Source organism: Mirounga angustirostris, unplaced genomic scaffold, assembly GCF_029215605.1.
Source record: "Mirounga angustirostris isolate CCGP_5_RB_7025 unplaced genomic scaffold, mMirAng1.0.hap1 SCAF_9, whole genome shotgun sequence".
NCBI lineage: Eukaryota > Metazoa > Chordata > Mammalia > Carnivora > Phocidae > Mirounga > Mirounga angustirostris.
Genome location: NW_026991717.1, coordinates 46,624,534 through 46,643,556, shown reverse-complemented (window position 1 = coordinate 46,643,556; position 19,023 = coordinate 46,624,534). Strand labels below are relative to the sequence as shown.

The 19,023-nt window shown below is 34.8% G+C and overlaps 1 protein-coding gene across 4 annotated transcripts in view; it reads right to left on the bottom strand.

The window, feature by feature from the left end:
• The window catches only part of ADAM10 (ADAM metallopeptidase domain 10), a 135,174-nt gene that overhangs the window by 46,048 nt on the left and 70,103 nt on the right, over nucleotides 1-19,023 (bottom strand). For all 4 annotated transcript variants that reach the window (XM_045899976.1, XM_064570411.1, XM_054513519.2 and 1 more), the window contains one exon: nucleotides 13,792-13,892. In XM_045899976.1, the coding sequence (XP_045755932.1) occupies nucleotides 13,792-13,892 (101 nt within the window). The remainder of the gene's footprint in view (nucleotides 1-13,791; nucleotides 13,893-19,023) is intronic.

Sequence of the window (19,023 nt, the reverse complement as noted above, 5' to 3'; positions counted from 1 at the left end):
TATGAGCTCCAGAAAGAAGAAACTACCTCTGTGTTTGCTTCTCGATACACTGCTATCACCTAACACAGACTTGGCAGGCAAACAGTAGATATTCAGTATGTATTTGTTTAAAGAATTAGCACTGCTATTGAACCCAAGCACTTAAACATTTGCTGACATCTAAGAGCTCCATTTTAAGTGAATTTTGATGACACAGTAACGGAGAATTCAAATTAAATTAGATTTTAAGCCACAATTCCAAATTTACACTCACATTTTATACTTTCCTTCTCCCTTGACAACTCCATGTTTGTTCTCTCAGTTACTGCCTTCATTTTACCTTTATCTATTCACTGAGTACAGCATTCTAGGATGGCAATTACTCAGTTTCAGCACACTGCACTGTCTTCTGTTTTCAACAGTCTCCAATGAAAAATGAGCTGTCATTTCAACTGTTGCTTCTTTGAAGGTGACTGGACTTTTATTATTGGTTGCTTTTAAGAGTATGTATCTTTTGGTTTTTAGACTTTTCTAATAATATGCTAGGGTGTTACTTTCATTGGAAAGTATTTATCCTACTCTAATTGCAGGGTTTACCAAATTTGTTGATACCCTCTATCATATTTGGAAGACTTTCTGCCATATCTGTCCCTATTTCACTCTCACTTTTTCCCCCCCCCGAGATATCAATTATACATATGCTAGACCTTTTTAAGGAATCCCTTATCTCTTATATCTTTTTTGTATTTTTCTATCCTTTTGTTTCTTAGTGGTTCACTGTTTTCTTATGATATACCATCCAGCTCTAAACCCATCAAATTCTTAATTTCTGCTGTTATACTTTTCAATTCTAGAATTTTCATCAGGCTCTTTTTTTTTCATTCTCAGTTTTCTGCTGTAATTTTAAATTCCATCTTTATGTACTTGACCATGTTGAAGTCTGTATCTGATCATTTCATTATCTGGAAAACTTTAGGTTGTTTACATGTCTGGCATCCCAGCTAGAATGTAAGCTCTCTGAGGGTGTATACTCTGTGTCATTTATTCTTGTATCACTGATGTTTAATATACAATAGTTTTCTCCTCTTGTTCTTCCATCATGTTGTCTTGTTTGTTCATATGCTTATTATTTTTAACTGAGTGCCAGACAACGTAATTGAAAAACCTCAGATACAATTTTAGGCTTCAGGTGATGATACCTTTCTCAAGACAAGATTTATTTTTTCTTCTGGAAATCAGTTAGGCTTGATGCACTAGTAATCCTAGATCACCTTACTCTAATTAGACATTAAGCAGCTGTGATACAGAATTTTAATCCCTGTGACAGAAGGAGGTAGGACATTTTTTGACTCACCCTTACTCCCAGGGAGTAGCCCTTCAAGATCCCAACCTAAAGCCCTTCTGAGAAGGCCATAAGTACTATTTTTATCCTTAGCCTCAAGAATCTGCAGAGTTCTACTCAGCTTCTCAGTCTCTCAGCTACCTTATCGGGAACTAGAAAATACACCTGGAGAAAAGATGCCCCAAAGGCCATGCTCACTTGTCTAGGCATTCTCATATTTTCCTAAGATCCAGCCCCATAATTCCTCACAGCCTTGTTCTCTCTCCAATGCCTCCAAACGCACACACAAACATGCACATGCAGACACACATATAAACATACACATAGGTACTTTTAAATATTTATATTTAAAAGATTTATGGGGCGCCTGGGTGGCTCAGTTGGTTAAGCGTCTGCCTTTGGCTCAGGTCATGATCCTAGGGTCCTGGGATTGAGCCCCACGTCGGGCTCCCTGCTCTCTCTCAAATAAATAAAATCTTTTAAACAAAAGAAAATTTTATATTTTGAGGCCAGGTTGGTTTTTATTAGCTGTTCTAAGCAGGAAAAGGATTACTCTATTTCTTGAAAACAATTCCTTATTAGTTTTATGTATTGTGAATACTGTCTCAAAGTTTATAACTGTCTTCGCTTTAAGGTGTCTTTTACTCTTAATTTTCATAGAGTGAAATATATCAAATTTTTTACAGTTAAAAGATTTTATGTCATATTCAAAGTATTTCTCTACCCCAAAATCCAAAATATTTTTTAATATCTCTTCAAATGCTTTGCCCATTTTTTAACTGGAGCTCATGCATTTTTTTTAAGTTAAAATAGTTCTTTGTATGTTCTGGAGAAGTTTTTGTCAGATGTACTGCTGACATTTTTGCACAGTCTCTGGCTTTTTACATTTTCTTTTTTTTTTTTTTTCATTTTTTTTTTATTATGTTATGTTAATCACCATACATTACATCATTAGTTTTTGATTGACTTTTTACATTTTCTTAACTGTGTCTTTTGAGATTTTAATTTGACAGAGTCGAGTTGATTAAATTTTATTGGATATTTTTGTATCCTAAAAAACTGTTGCCTATGCCAAAGTGACAAAAGTTTCTCTTTTTCTAGAAGTTTTAAGTTTTAGCCTTAAGCATACAGATTTATTATCTATTTTCAGCTAATTTTTATATAAGGTGTAGTGTACACGCTAAGGTTTGATTTTTTTTTTTCTATATGGATATCCAATTAATTATGCCAGTACCATTTGTCACACTGCTCTTTCTCTGGACTTTTGTGAAAATCAACTGACCCTATGGACACTCTCCTTAGGTCAAGAGGACACTATCTTGACTACTGTGGCTTAAAATCAAAATCCTCTAGCTTTGTTCTTTTTTGAAAATTCTCTTGGCTATTCTAGGTTCTTTACATTTCAGCCTAACTATGAGAATCAGTTTATCAATTACAGGATAAATCCCCATTGAGATTTTGATAGGGGTTGCACTGACTGCTCTACAGAACAATTTGGGGAAAACTGACAATTTGGGGAAAACTGACACACTGAGTCTTCCAAACAATAAACACAGTTTATTTCTGCATTTACTTAGTTAATTTTTCTTGGCAATGTTTTATAGTATTCATATATGTCTTGTGCATATTTTATTAAATTTATTCGAAGTATTTTATATTCTTAATGATATTTTTAGAGGGATTTTTAAATTTCATTTTCTAAATGTTCATTGGTATTTTATAAAATACGACTGATTTTTTTCATACTGACTTTGTATCTATCCTATATCCTTGGTAAATTTACTTATTAATTTTATAACTTTTCCTAGATTCATTAGGATTTTCTAAGCATACTCTCAATGTCACCTACAAATAAATGCAGTTTATTTCCTTTACAATCTGTATGCCTTTCATTTCTTTTTCTTGCCTGATTATGCTATGATCATGATGTGTTATCTTCTTTTATATATTGCTGAGTTTGACTTGTTAATATTTTGTTTAAGAAATTTTGCATATATATTTCTAAGGTATATTGGCTTGTAGTTTAGTCTTCCTGTAATGTTTTTGTCTGGTGTGGGCATCAGGGTAATGCTGCTCTGACAGAATGTGTTAAGAAGTTTTCCCTTCTCCTTTATTTTCTTAAGAGCTTTGTATAAGATTGGTATTTTTTTCTTTCTTAAATGCTTAAACTTCTATTGTGAAATGATATCTGGGCTTGAACACTCCTTGATGGAAAATTATTAAGTATCTAATATCATCATATACACACCTACTATTCTATTTGTTTGTTTTTCTTAATTTGTATCTGTAAAGGAATTTGCCCATTAAATTGGCTGTTAAATTTATTGGCTCAATGTGCTCAAAATTTAAACTACTAATGTGTGTAGTAATATCCCCTTTCATTCCTGGTACTGTTAATTTGTGGTTTCTCTTTATTTCTTGATCAGACTAGATGGAAGTTTATCAGTTAATCTTTTCTACTGATTTCCTCTTGTTTTTATATCATTGATATCTCTCTTATTTGTTACTTGATTCCTTCTATTTACTTGGTTTAATTTGTATTTCCCGGTCTAGCTTTTTAAGGTGGAAGCTTATGTGACTGATTTCTAGAACTTTCTTCTTTTCTAATATGATCATTTAAACTTCACATTCTTTGTTGTTAGCAAATGTTTCCTGTGCACTCTTCACTTCTTTGTATAGATCTAAATTTCCATCTGGTTTCCATCCTTTTTCTAACCAAAGAACATCCTTTAACTTTCCTTGCATTAAATTTCTTTCAGTGATTATTCAGCTTAAGCTGAATCTAACAAATTTTATTATTTTGTTTTTGTTATTCACTTCAAAATAGTTCTCAACTGCATTATTTGATGTGACATAATTTCTAAAAATTTCAGAATTTTCCAGATTTTTTGTTATTGATTACTAATTCAATTTCCTTAAGACCCAAGAACTTATTCTATATAATTTCAATCCTTTTAAACTTATTGAGACTTCTTTTATAGCCTAGCATATGTTAGCAAATGTTCATGTACACTTGAAAAGAATGTAGATCTGCTACTTTTAGTGGAGAGCTCTATAAATGTCAATTAGGTCAGGTTGGTTCAGAGTGGTGTTCAAGTGTCCTATATCCTAACTGGTTTTCTGTCTACTTGCTCTATCAACGTATCAGTCAACTTCTCTACTCAGAAATAAGTGTACCTCCAACTATAATTTGTAGATTTTTCCAGTTATCCTTCCAGTTTTGTCAGTTTTTGCTTAATGTATTTCACAGCTCTATTACTAACTGCATTATTAACTAACATTTAGGATTATTTCTCCATGATAAAGTAAAAGGTCCCTCCTTGTCCACAGTAATATTCTGTGAACTGATACACATTCTTTAATATTAATATGGTCACTCTAACATTCTTATGATTGGCATTTTATGATACATGCTTTACCATCCTTTTAAACTATCTGTGTCTTTACATTAAACTACATTTCTTTTAGCAAGGAAATTGAAGCAGTAATCAAAAATCTCCCAACAAACAAGAGTCCAGGACCGGATGGTTTCCCAGGGGAATTCTACCAAACATGTAAAGAAGAATTAATACCTATTCTTCTGAAGCTGTTTCAAAACATAGAGATGGGAAGGAAAACTTCCAAACTCTTTCTATGAGGCCAGCACCACCTTGATCCCCAAACAAGACAAAGACTCCACCAAAAAGGAGAATTACAGACCAATATCCCTGATGAACATGAATGCAAAAATTCTCACCAAAATACTAGCCAACAGGATCCAACAGCACATTAAAAGGATTATTCACCATGACTAAGTGGGATTTATCCCTGGGCTGCAAGGGTGGTTCAACATCCGCAAATCAATCAACATAATACACTACATTAATAAAAGAAAGAACAAGAACTGTATGATCCTCTCAACAGATGTAGGAAAAGCATATGACGAAGTACAGCATCCTTTCTTTTTTCTTTTTTTTTTTTTTTTAAAGATTTTATTTATTTATTCATGAGAGACAGAGAGAAACAGAGGGAGAAGCAGGCTCCCAAGGAGCGGGAAGCCCGATGCGGGACTCGATCCCAGGACCCTGGGATCATGACCTGAGCCGAAGGCAGACACTTAACCATCTGAGCCACCCAGGCGCCCTACAGCATCCTTTCTTGATTAAAACTCTTCACAGTGTAGGGTCAGAGGGAACATACTTCAATATCATAAAAGCCATATATGAAAAGCCAAGAGTGAATATCATTCTCATTGGGGAAAAACTAAGAGCTTTCCCCTTAAGGTCAGGAACATGGCAGGGATGTCCACTATCATCACTGTTGTTCAACATAGTACTAGAAGTCCTAGCCTCAGCAATCAGACAACAAAAGAAATAAAAGGCATTCAAATCCGCAAAGAAGTCAAACCCTCACTCTTTGCAAATGACGTAATACTTCACGTGGAAAACCCTAAAATTGCTAAAACTTATACAGGAATTCAGCAACATGGCAGGAAATAAAATCAATGCACAAAAACCAATTGCATTTCTATACACCAACAACAAGACAGAAGAAAGAGAAATTAAGGAGTCGATTCCATTTACAATTGCACCAAAAACCCTAAGATACCTAGGAATAAACCTAACCAAAGAAGCAAAGGATCTGTACTCAGAAAACTATAGAACACTCATGAAAGAAACAGAGGAAGACACAAAGAAATGGAAAAATGTTCCATGCTCATGGATTGGAAGAACAAATATTGTTAAAAGGTCTATGCTACCTAGGGCACTCTATACATTCAATGCAATCCCTATCAAAATACCATCAACTTGGGGTGCCTGGGTAACTCAGTCAGTTAAGCATCTGCCTTTGGCTCAGGTCATGACCCCAAGGTCCTGGGATAGAGCCCCACCTTGGGCTCCCTGCTCAGCGGGGAGTCTGCTTCTCCCTCTTCCTCTGCTGCTCCCCCTCCTTGTGCTCTCTCACTTGCACTCTCTCTCTCAAATAAATAAATAAAATCTTTAAAAAAAATACCATCAACTTTTTTCACAGAGCTAGAACAAATAATCCCCAAACTCATATGTAACCAGAAAAGACCCCAAATAGCCAAAGGAATGCTGAAAAAGAAAACCAAAGCTGGTGGCATCACAATTCCAGACTTCAAGCTCTATTACAAAGCTTGTAATCATCAAGACAGTATGGTACTGGCACAAAAACAGACACACAGATCAATGGAACAGAATAGAGAGCCCAGAAATGGACCCTCAAGTCTATGGTCAACTAATCTTCGACAAAGCAGGAAAGAATATCCAAAGGAAAAAAGGTTCTTCAACAAATGGTGCTGGGAAAATTGGACAGCCACATGCCAAAGAATGAAACTGGACCATTTCCTTACACCACACACAAAAATAGACTCAAAATGGATGAAAGACCTAAATGTGAGACAAGAATCCCATCAAAATGCTAGAGAACACAGGCAGCAACCTCTGTCACCTTGGCCGCAGCAACTTCTTGCTAGACAGGTCTCCAAAGGCAAGGGAAACAAAAGGCAAAAATGAACTATTGGGACTTCATCAAGATAAAAAGCTTTTGCATAGCAAAGGAAACAGTCAACAAAGCCAAAAGACAACCAACAGATTGGGAGAAGGTATTTGCAAATGTCTTATCAGATAAAGGGCTAGTATCCAAAATCTGTAAAAAACTTATCAAACTCAACACCCAAAGAACAAATAATCCAATCAAGAAATAGGCAGAAGACAAGAACACACATTTCTTCAAAGAAGACATACGAATGGCCAACAGACACATAAATAATTGCTCAACATCACTTGGCATCAGGGAAATACAAATCAAAAGCACAATGGGATACCACCTCACGCCAGTCAGAATGGCTAAAATTAACAAGTCAGGAAACGACAGGTGTTGGTGAGAATGCAGAGAAAGGGGAACCCTCTTAACATGCCGGTGGGAATGCAAGCTGGTACAGCCACTCTGGAAAACAGTATGGAGGCTCCTCAAAAAGTTGAAAACAGAGCTACCCTACAACCCAGCAATTGCACTACTGGGTATTTACCCCAACGATTATAGCAACAATGTCCACAATAGCCAAACGATAGAAAGAGTCAAGATGTCCACTGACATCTGAATGGATAAAGAAGATGTGATATACAATGGTGTATATATATATGTATGTGTGTGTGTATATAATGGTGTATATATATATATATATGTATGTGTGCGTATGCATATACACATATGTATATATGCATACACACACGTGCGTGCAATGGGATACTACTCAGCCATCAAAAAAATAAAATCTTGCCATTTGCAATGATGGGGACGGAACTAGAGTGTATTATGTGAAACAAAATAAGTCAATCAGAGAAAGGCAATTATCATATTATCTCCCTCATATGTGGAATTTAAGAACCAAAATGGAGGATCATAGGGGAAGAGAGGAAAAAATCAAACAAGATGAAATCAGAGAGGGAGACAAACCATAAGACACTCTTAATCATAGGAAACAAACTGAAGGTTGCTGGAGGGGAGGGGGTGGGGGAATGGGGTAACTGGGTGATGGACATTAAGGAGGGCATGTGATGTAATGAACACTGGTATTATATAAGACTGATGAATCACTGACCTCTACCTCTGAAACTAACAATACATTATATGTTAATTAATTGACTTTAAATCTAAAAAAACTTTTTTTAAACTACATTTCTTTTAGACAGATTTGGTCTTGCTTTAATCACTCTTACCATCTCAGCTTTTTAAATTAATGTGGGTAGTCCATTTACATTTAATGTAATCATCAGCATGGTTAGATTTAAACTTATTTTATTTATTTTCTATTTATCCTATATGTTCTTTGTTCCTTTTTTTTTTTCTCCTACCTTCTTTTGGATTAATTGAGTATTTTAAACTCCAGTTGATCCTTGAACAACCCAGGGATTAGGGATGCCAACCTCTCACACAGTTGAAAATCTGCATATAAACTTTGACTTCCCAAAAATTTAAATACTAATAGTCTGCTGTTGACTGGAAGCCTTACTGAAAAAAAATAACTAGTTAACATATATTTTGCATACAATATATATTATATACTTGATTCATATATAAAGTAAGCTAGTAAGAGAAAATACATTTATAGTGCTATAATTAATGTACTGTACAGTATCTACTGAAAAAAAAACCACATATAAGAGGACCTGTGCAGTTCAAATCCATGTTTTCAAGGGTCAACTGCACATTTGATTTCCTTTATTGACCTGTTAACTATATCTCCTTGATTTTCTTTCAGTGGTAACTCCAGGGCAGGGGACATCACTGTAAACATCTTCTTAAAAGGACGATAGTAAATACTTAGACTTTTGGGCCACACTGTCTCTGTTACAACTACTCAACTCTACCAATGTAGCGCAAAGGCAGCCACAGACATGCACCTGTGAATGACTGTGGTTGCATTCCAATAAAACTTTATTTACAAAAACAAACAGCTGGTCCACGGGCTGTAGGTTGCTGAGCTCTGCACTAAGGTTTCCAATACCAAACTTTTTAATAGCAGAGTCTACCTGCCAAAATTATACCACTTCTTGTATAGTGTAAGAGACAACAATATACTGCCACTTTCCCTCCTCCTATCTTTCGTGCCATTATCATAAATTTTGATTCTTCGTATATTATAGACACATTTTACATTAATATTTTAATTATCTCTTAAAGAAAATATTTAAATGATAAAAATGTCCTTTATATTCTACCTATGTATTTACTATCTTTTTAAAGATTTATTTATTTTTGAAAGAGAGGGCATGCATGTGAAGGGGGGAAGTGGGGAAGACAGATGGAGAGAGAGTCATAAGCAGACTCCACACAGAGCATGGAGGCCGATGCAGGGCTCGATCCCACAACCCTGAGATCCCCACCTGAGCCAAAACCAAGAATCAAAGGCTTAACCGACTGCGCCACCCAGGCGCCCCTCTGTATTTACTATTTTATACTCTTCACTTCTTTGTATAAATCTACATTTCCATCTGGTATCCTTTTCTACCTGAAAAACATCCTTTAACATTCCTTGCAATGTAAATCTCCTAGAGGCAAATTCTCCCAGCTTTGTCTAAAAACGATCTTTAATTTGCGCTCATATTTTAATATTATCTTCACAGAATAAAGAATCCTAGTTTGACAGTTTTTCTTTCAACACTTTACAGATGTCATTCCATGTAGGTCTTCAGTTTGCAATGTGTGATGGGGAGGCAACAGTTTTTCTTATTATTTGTTCCCTGTATGTAAACATGTCTTCCTTTCTATGGCTGTTGTTTTTTTTTTTAAAAGATTTTATTTTTAAGTAATCTCTACCCCCAATGTGGGAATTGAACTCAACCCTGAAATCAAGAGTCACATGCCCCACTGACTGAGCCAGCCAGGCACCCCTCTTATTTCTAGTGATTTCCAGTAATTTGATTTTAATGTGTCCTGGTATGATTTTGTGTTTATCCTGCCTTAGTTTCACTGAGCTTCTTAGGCTTTTTTTCGTATCTTAAAATTCTGGAAATATTAATTTTTCAAATCTTTGTTCTACATTCCCTCCTCCATGGACTCCCAATTATTTTCTCTCTGTGCTTAGATTTGGGTTATTTCTATTGTTTTATTGTCCTTTATTCATGTTTTCTTATGTTAGCTTCTGCAATAACTAATTTGCTCTTAAGTCCATCCATCAAATTTTTCAATTCAGAAAATGTACTTTTCACAGTTCTTTAAGTTACATTTGGTTCTTTATTATAATTTTTATTCTCTGTTTTCATGTTTTTCTATAATTCTTTGAACATACTAATAATAGTTGCTTTAAAGTCCTTGCGTGCTAATGCCTATAATTTCTGGTTCTGTTTCTATCTGGGTGTTTTCTTCTCCTGACTATAGATTACATTTTTCATCTTTTTGTCATCTAGTAATGTTTTTTGAATGCTAGACGTTATGAATGTTTACATTGTTAAGTATCTGCATTCTTTGTCCTCCTTTAACAAATATTATTGAGCTTTATTCTGACAGGGAACTAATTTACTTAAAAATCACTCTGATCTTTTTCAAGCTTGATTTTTCAGCTCAATAAAGGCAGGTTTGAAGTAGTCTTTAGATGAGGTCAACCTACTCCTACCATGGCTTGGGATCTCTACCAAGTGTAATTTCTTACAGTTGTTCAATTTATATACTTTCCAATAGTTTGTCCTTCCTGGTAATTGTCTAATACAACCCTCACCCTCTGCACACACAGGTTAGTTTACAGCTAAGACTCAGGGTAACCCCTGTCCAGATATCTGGAGCTTTTTCCCAGTGTAGTCCTCTCTTCTCAGGTACTCTGTCCTAAGACCAGATACCTCAGCCTTCCTAAACTTTGACCTGTCTTCAACTCAGCAGAATTGCTATGTACTTCTCACTCTTCTCAAGATCCCCTTCCCCTGTGCCATACCTAAAATTTTGCCTCCAGTCAAAAAAATCAGGGAAATCACAGAGAGACTTATTTCCACCCTCTCGGGGATCTCAGTCCTTCACTGCCTATTGTCCAATGTTTTGAAAATAACTGTTTCAAATATTTTGTTCAGTTCAGTCTTCATATATTTACAGGAGGTCTAGTTGGATTACCAGTTACTCCATCACAGCTAGAAGGAAAATCTCCACCTACTTTTTCCACTAAGCATTTCACATTTTTCATTTTAGACATTTAATACTTTAATATACCTGGAGTTTTGTTTTGTTTTAAATATAATATAAGATGGAGACCTAACTTCATTTTTTTCCAAATGGATATTTTTTTCTGGCTCCAATTATTCAATGATCTCTACTTTTCCTCACTGATTTGAGCTTCTACCTCTACTATATAACAAAGTTTCACACATGTATCGGTCTTTTTCTGAGTGCTCAATTTCATTCCTCTGGTCAACTTGTTCATCCTATGCTAATATCATACTCTCAACTATTATAAGTTTCAATATCTTCCAGGGTAAATCCCTCTTTCCTGCTCACCATCTTTAGGATGGGCCCTACTTCTTCTTAGCCTTTACTTTTCTGTATAACATTTTCAACCCACCATTATGCTGTGAATAACCATGTTGTAATTTATATTGGAATTGCAGTGAACCTACAAATCAATATGGGGAAAATTGATGTTTTTATGGTATTAGGTATTATTTTCCACAACTATGGTATATCTCTCCATTTATTTAAAATCAATCTTCTTTAGCTTTTCTTCTGAAGTTTTATAATTTTCCTTATACAGGCTTGTAATTCCTTGTTACAATGATTCTTCAAATCATGATATTCTTGATACTATTATTAATGATGTCCTCTTTTTCTGGTAGTCTGCTGATATTAAAAAATGCAACCTACTTTTGTATATGAATGTTTCATCTAGCCACTGCTAAACTCTCTTATATTTAGTATTCTGTAGTCTTGTCCTCTTTATCCACATTACCAATACCTTAGTACAAGCCACTATTCTTTTTTTTTTTTTTTTTAAGATTTTATTTATTTATTTGACAGAGAGAGAGAGAGACAGCGAGAGAAGGAATACAAGCAGGGGGCAGTGGGAGAGGGAGAAGCAGGCTTTCCACTGAGCAGGGAGCCTGATGTGGGGCTCGATCCCAAATGACCTGAGCCGAAGGCAGACACTTAACAACTGGGCCACCCAGGCGCCCACAAGCCACTATTCTCAATTGAGTAACTGAAACACTTCAAATTAGTTTCCCAGTCTCTAGTTTTGTACCCTACCCTGGAATTAAAAATTCTTCACTGGTCTTGCTATCTCTCTGTTCCTCCTGTCTTCCTAGCTCTTCACAGTCAACCTAACTTCTGCTTATTCTTTTAATTTCTAATTATTGCCCTCAAATACTTCATAGGCTAGATTAACTACTCCTCATTTGTGTACAGTATCACCCCATGCTTAATCCTCTTCTATCTCTTACCACTCTCAATTGTTTCTCTGTGTCACCAATTAAACTACAACTGACCCTTGAACAAACCCTTCATGGGTCTGAACTGTGTGAGTCCACGAATATGCAATTTTTTCCATACATAAACTACCATACTGTAAATGTATTTTCTCTTCCTTGTAATTTTCTTAATAACACTTTTTATCTAGCTTACTTTATTATAAGAATACAGTATATAATACATATAACATATAAAATATGTTAACTAACTGTTCATTAACTGTTCATAACAGTCGTACTGAATGGATACAATAAGGTATCCAATCAACAGGAGGCTATCAGTAGTTAAGTTTTTGGGAAGTTAAAAGTTATATGCAGATTTTCAACTGCACAAAGGTCAGCACCATGTTGTTCAAGGGTCAAGTGTTATTAATTTTTTGAGAACAAGCTTTCATGTTCATCTCCACATACTCCCAGAACCTACCAGTCTCTGACATATGGCAGAAGATTGACACATAATTATTCAACAAGTACAAGAATAAAATCTCACTTGTACTTGAAAGATGCACCTGAAATGGAATTATTTGTGCCATTTTGCAGATCAAGAAATACACATATCTGCATTTGTGACTCAAGAAACTCAAGCAACATTACTCCATCTTACTACTTTTAGAAAAGATGCCAAAATACATAATGTTATACCATAAAAATAATTTTTTAATTTTAAATGTATTTTGAATTAACTATTTTTTTAAGATTTTATTTATTTTTTGACAGAGAGAGAGAGAGAGAGACAGCGAGAGAGGGAACACAAGTGGGGGGAGTGGGAGAGGGATAAGCAGGCTTCCCGCTGAGCAGGGAGCCCGATGTGGGACTTGATCCCAGGACCCTGAGATCATGACTCAAGCCAAAGGCAGACGCTTAACGACTGAGCCACCCAGGTGCCCTTTGAATTAACTATTTTTAAAAAGGTCAAAAAAAGAGTAAAAAAACAATAGTCAAATGGTGAAAAAACTTAATATATGAAAAGCAGAGTTGGAGCCCCACACTGGACATAGAAATTACTTTAAAAATCAATTAATTAGACAAATAAACAAATATATGTGTGTGTGTGTGTGTGTGTGTATCAAAAGCCTTGTGATTTTTATTATAGTGCCTAACCATCTCAGTTTGCTTAGGAACACATGATTTTTAGTGTTAAACTAGAGAAGTCCCAGGCAAACCAGGGGAATTTGGTCGCTCTAATTTTCATACTAATACAAATACTTACATTTATACAAAACACATGTTCAGACTAAATTTTTCATAACTTGACAACAAAACATGTAAGACAGAGTATATTTTGGACATGTAACTTAATGTTTTTTGAGTCACACGTTTTTTGAGTCACACATTCCAATCTCAGCACCATGTCTTTATTATAGGCAAGTTACCTAGCCTTTTGAACATTAAAAAATATAAATTATTTCTCCACAGTGGTATAAATCTTTCAGAAATTCTAGAATATACATTTTTAATGCAGAAACACATGCCCAGGTTCATTTCCATTTCTTAAATGCAAGCTAGTATTAAAATCCTTACCTGTGTTACTTCCTCTACACCAGTCATCTGGTACTTCCTCATCCTTTCAAATACTGAATGATCTGCACAGCCCCCCTGTGGACCATATTTATGGGGATAGTCTAAAACACAAAGAAGTAAGGTCATTACTATCATATGTCTAGAGATTACTAAGTATCTTATAAATGAAAAATTAACCGTCACAATTAACGAAAGCCATAGATGCTTACTGAGCATCCTCATTTTAAAAGCTGGCAGGTTCGTAAGTTCTCCCTCAATAAAACATCACTGGTCTCTAGATTTTTGTCATAAAGATGATTTGTGAATTCTAAAAAAAGGACAATAATCATTCTTCATTCTAGGTTTAACTTTCCCAACCTTTCCTGCTCCGGATATATAAAGTATGTTAATACTGCAATTTACTTCATTTCATCATTTATAACTTTCCCTCCAAACACATTAAATTTCCTATGCTGCAAATGTACAACCCAAGCTGAACTACAGTTAGACTAATGTAATATTCTACATAGCTTGAATTCCTTCAATGAATACCAACTGGCTTCAAGGAAAAGTGACCCAGAAACATGCTCCATGGCACAGTAAAAGCAGAGTGAGTTTAAATTTCTTCAAAATGTAATTCAATTGAGTGCTTTATAAGCCAATAACTATTTTATCATCATTTGTTTTCCCTTTATAATTAAGCAGTGATTAATTTATCTGTAACTGAATTGGTTCTATTTCTAGATAGCTGTTCCATTTTAGTTTAGTCATTTAAAAGCTTATTCCACTCTCTCAAATTTCATACTTCTCCCTTGCTAGGGTTCTTATTCATGAACATATTTTATAATATACTCAAGTTACCATAATTAAGAGAACTGTCAAGATAAAATACCAAGACATGGGTGAGAGGGGAAGCACTGCAAAATCCTTAAGTAGCTTAAGATATAGTAAAAGAATTATAATTAGAAACACTGCAGGTAGTTTCTTAAGAAAATCTAGAACCTAAAGTGGACACTAGTGACCTATTTCTTTGGAAATGCTAATTACATAGTACAACACAAATTTAATCTAGCAGTTAAGAGGGAGGGGTTATGGGACAACCTACATTTACTGATATTAACAGTTCTGACTTAAACTTTAGTTTTTTATCAGAGGTCAAGACTGCAAAAACTGTAAAATTCCAATCAATAAATGTGAAATGATACACTTAAAATGTTACCACATTATAACTCCACATGTATAAAGTGATTTAGGTAAGGATCATTAATGGGTATTAAAACCATAAGGTGAAAGATATGAGGTAACAAGATATTCAGAGTCTCTGAAAGTATCACTCCATAGATTATTTATTAATTATAAAGGACACCAGTACCTTCACACTAAAGATATAGTAATTCTCACTTCATTTACCAAGTAATCAAGCTAAGCACGACCAGTAGCAGAAAAATATGTGCCTCTGATGTGATGCAGTAAGGAATGCCCAGCTTTCCCTATACAACATGGACCAAATATGTTCACTGAATCTAATCATGAATAAACAATCAGACACAGACACAACAAAATGCAGAATATCCTGTAAGTCACTGACCTAGACAAGTAAAAAAATGGCAATGTCATTTAAAGAAAAAAAAACAGAAAAAGTTGATAACTAAGGGTAGGGGAGCCTGGTAATTAAAACACTAAAAGAGACAATAAACAAATGCAAAAAAGGCTTTCTTAGGACTACTGGAGAAATTTTATTACAGACTGGATAGTAAATGATAATACTGAATTAATTTTTTTAGGGGTGAAACACTACTATAGCTATTTATGAAAATGTACATATTCAGGGGTGCCTGGGTGGCTCAGTCATTGGGCGTCTGCCTTCGGCTCAGGTCATGATCCTGTGGTCCTGGGATTGAGCCCCACATAGGGCTCCCTTGCTGGACGGGAGGCCTGCTTCTTCCTCTCCCTCTCCCCCTGCTTGTGTTCCCTCTCTCGCTGTGTCTCTCTCTGTCAAATAAATAAATAAAATCTTTAAAAAAAGAAAATGTACATATTCTTAGGGAGTGTGTGTTTTAGGGGATGTGTTTAGCAATGAAGTTTCATGATGTCTACAACCTATTTTCAACTAGTTCCCCCAAAAAGTGTTGGAGGGGTGCAAAAAAAAATTTTTTTAATGGCAGATCTGGGAGAAGGATATTATGTGTTCATTGCACAATTCTTTTAACTTTAAGTTTAAAATTTTTCAAAATAAAATTAGGACTAAAAGACTGCAATGTTGGTAGAACAAATGATTTCAAAGTGGCACTGAAGTGCCAAATGAGAAAAAACCTAATATGTATATTATTTTAGCATTTCAAAGGTTGACTTTGAGAAAGTAAAACCATAACACCATCCAACATGTATCTAGTAAGAATCTGCCACAAAGGCTGAAAAGTTTTCCAATGTAATATGCCCAGATTTTCAATTCTCACCTTCTAGAAGATTTGGGGTTATAATCACCACAATACCTTCCTCTGATAATATAATTTTAACCTGAAAATCTAGCTTGCCTGAACCACCAGGTGAAGATGTTCCTCCATGCCAAGAACACTCATTTTAATAAACAAAGAAAAAATATACAGTCATATTCATAGGCAAGTTTATACACATACTTAAGTACCTTTTTTAGTTAACAGAATTTAGATCCCTTGGAACTTTGCTACTTATTTTAATTGTTGTTATAAAGCCATGTTCACAGTTTGATATCATTTATACATCCATAATTTTGTACTATTTTATTTTACCCCCGTACTAGGATAGTCCAGACTCCAGTAGTTAAGAATGTGGACTGATTCTCTGGCTTGTTTTCCCTTAACTCATGGCTAAGAAAATGGCTTATCTATTTAAGATAACAATGTATATGAGGAGGAATCCTTCTGCTGACCCTGGCAGCAACTAGGCAGGTAAGTAAAAAATACACTCAGATTACTGATACATAAAATATTTTGCCATAATAAAAATGGATGAAACTAATTTATATATTTTCAAAAGTTTAGTTTCTGTTCCAATGTGATAAGCAACTAACTTACTATTCAATTAATATGTTATGTTCTTATTTTTCCACTAACAGGTCAGTTTATGGTGCCTTAATTTAGATTTGTTTATTAAGTCGGTATTTAAGATAATAAGAATCTATTTTACCACTTACCTTAGGCCAATTTAAGTTCAGTGAAATAAATGCATATTTACCATTTGATGAAATTCTTATAGTTGAATTAGACATCTCCCAATACACACACAAAAAAGAGCTATTTTGACACCTGAGACTAATATAACACTGTATGTTAACTATATGGGAATTAAAATTAAAACTTTAAAAAAAGAACTATTTCAAACTACAGTTCTGATTTTATCATGACATTTCTTAAAACCAACTTAATAACCCCGAAACTCAAACTGCTATCTCTTACACAGAGACATTAACACAGACACACAAGCATGGACACCGATGACACCACTCCCAAATAAAAAACTATTTAACTTACTAGCCTTTTAAAGGACAAGCCCTGTGATTAAATCATTACAATCAATTTTCAGATGAACTTTCCCTAAACATCTACCATACCTGGTCTCCTCATCCCACACACCTCACCACTACCAAAAAAAAAAGAAGAAAAGAAAGAATAATGGGGGCAGAGGGAATAATTTGTTTACCAAAATACATAAATGTCCCCAAAACCCTTCATATCAGTTTATCACTTAGCCAATAAAAAAAAAATTTTAACTATTCAAAAATTTTATTTGAAAAAAACAATTTTTCTCTTGGCATAGTTGGGTAGGCACTGACCAACAGGTCCTCATTATCCTGCATACAAAGCTACACTGGATTTCCCAGCTCCCTTCCAAGTTAGGTGTGATATATAACCAAGCTCAAGTTGAAGGAACATGAGCAGTAGGGAAGTGCACGAGACAGGATCCTCCATGCTCTTTTCCCCTTCCGAATGGCTGGTGGGAGACAACCTGGGAACAGCATGAAATAAAGTACCCTGGATTCCTGAATTACTTATTGAAGAAAAGCTGCCTGATGAGGAATACTCAAACTGTTAGATAGTGAGAAATGAGCTTTTAGTGCATTTTGTCACTAAATTTGGGGGCTTTTTGGTACTGCAGTTAGCACTGCCTTAATAGATGGTGAAAATGTTCGTCAAAGAGAGAAAAACTCATTTTGCATCTGCTCTCCAATGGCATTTGGCAAATTTTTCCAATCATAGACAGTGTCAAAATAATCTTAGACTAGCATATCAGAAATTCTTTAGCAGTATTAGTATTTATTATCATTTTCTGAATGTGTTCATTTATAACTAGTTTTCACTCATCCCCATAGAACTTTTGCCAAAAAATGAGACATATAGTTAACCTGAAGACTCATGGACACGATAATTCCACTTTTAGCTAAAGATAGAAACTCATAAACTCTATAACACCCAGGTAAAATATTTCACATGCTTAGAGAAATGTTATCACTGTTCGAACAGTTTAAGATTTATTCAATGCAAGATTTTCAGTTTTAAAAAGTAAAAAGAGCTGTGAAGCTTGTTAGCAATGTGGTTGTAAGTCCACCACATAACAAATATGTCAAAATAACATTTTTGCTTCAATACATAATTTAGTTCAATTATAATACTTCAATATATAAATCAGTTGATATCTTGATATTATTCAAATTTGAGAAAAACAAATATCATAATCTGACCATGACAGGAATTAGGATACACCTCCATTCAAAACATACTAAGAGGGGCACCCGGGTGGCTTAGTTGGTTGGACATCCGACTTCGCCTAAGGTCGTGATCTTGGGGTCCTGGAATCGAGCTCTGAGTCCAGCTCCCTGCTCAGCAGAGTCTGCTATTCCCTCTCCTCCTGTCCCTTCCCCCCCCCGCTCATGCTCATTTTCTCTAATAAATAAATAAAATCTTTAAAAAAAAAACAAAACATACTAAGAAATATATTTTGAATCTGTTTCTACACAGGCACAAAAGAGCTACTACAAAGTATTTCTGGAAGTGAGAATTTTATACTTCCAAGCACTTGAACCAGTAAACATGCACAGCATTTAAATGAGTATCTTACTGAATTCAGGAACAAAACAAAAATACCCCTGTCTTAAACAACTGTAACATCATTCTCTGTAGTATGATGATAACGGAAGCCAAAGAAGAATATACATGTCTGATTTATACATATTCAGCAGTCCTTATTATATAGTAACTCAATAAAATATAAATACTT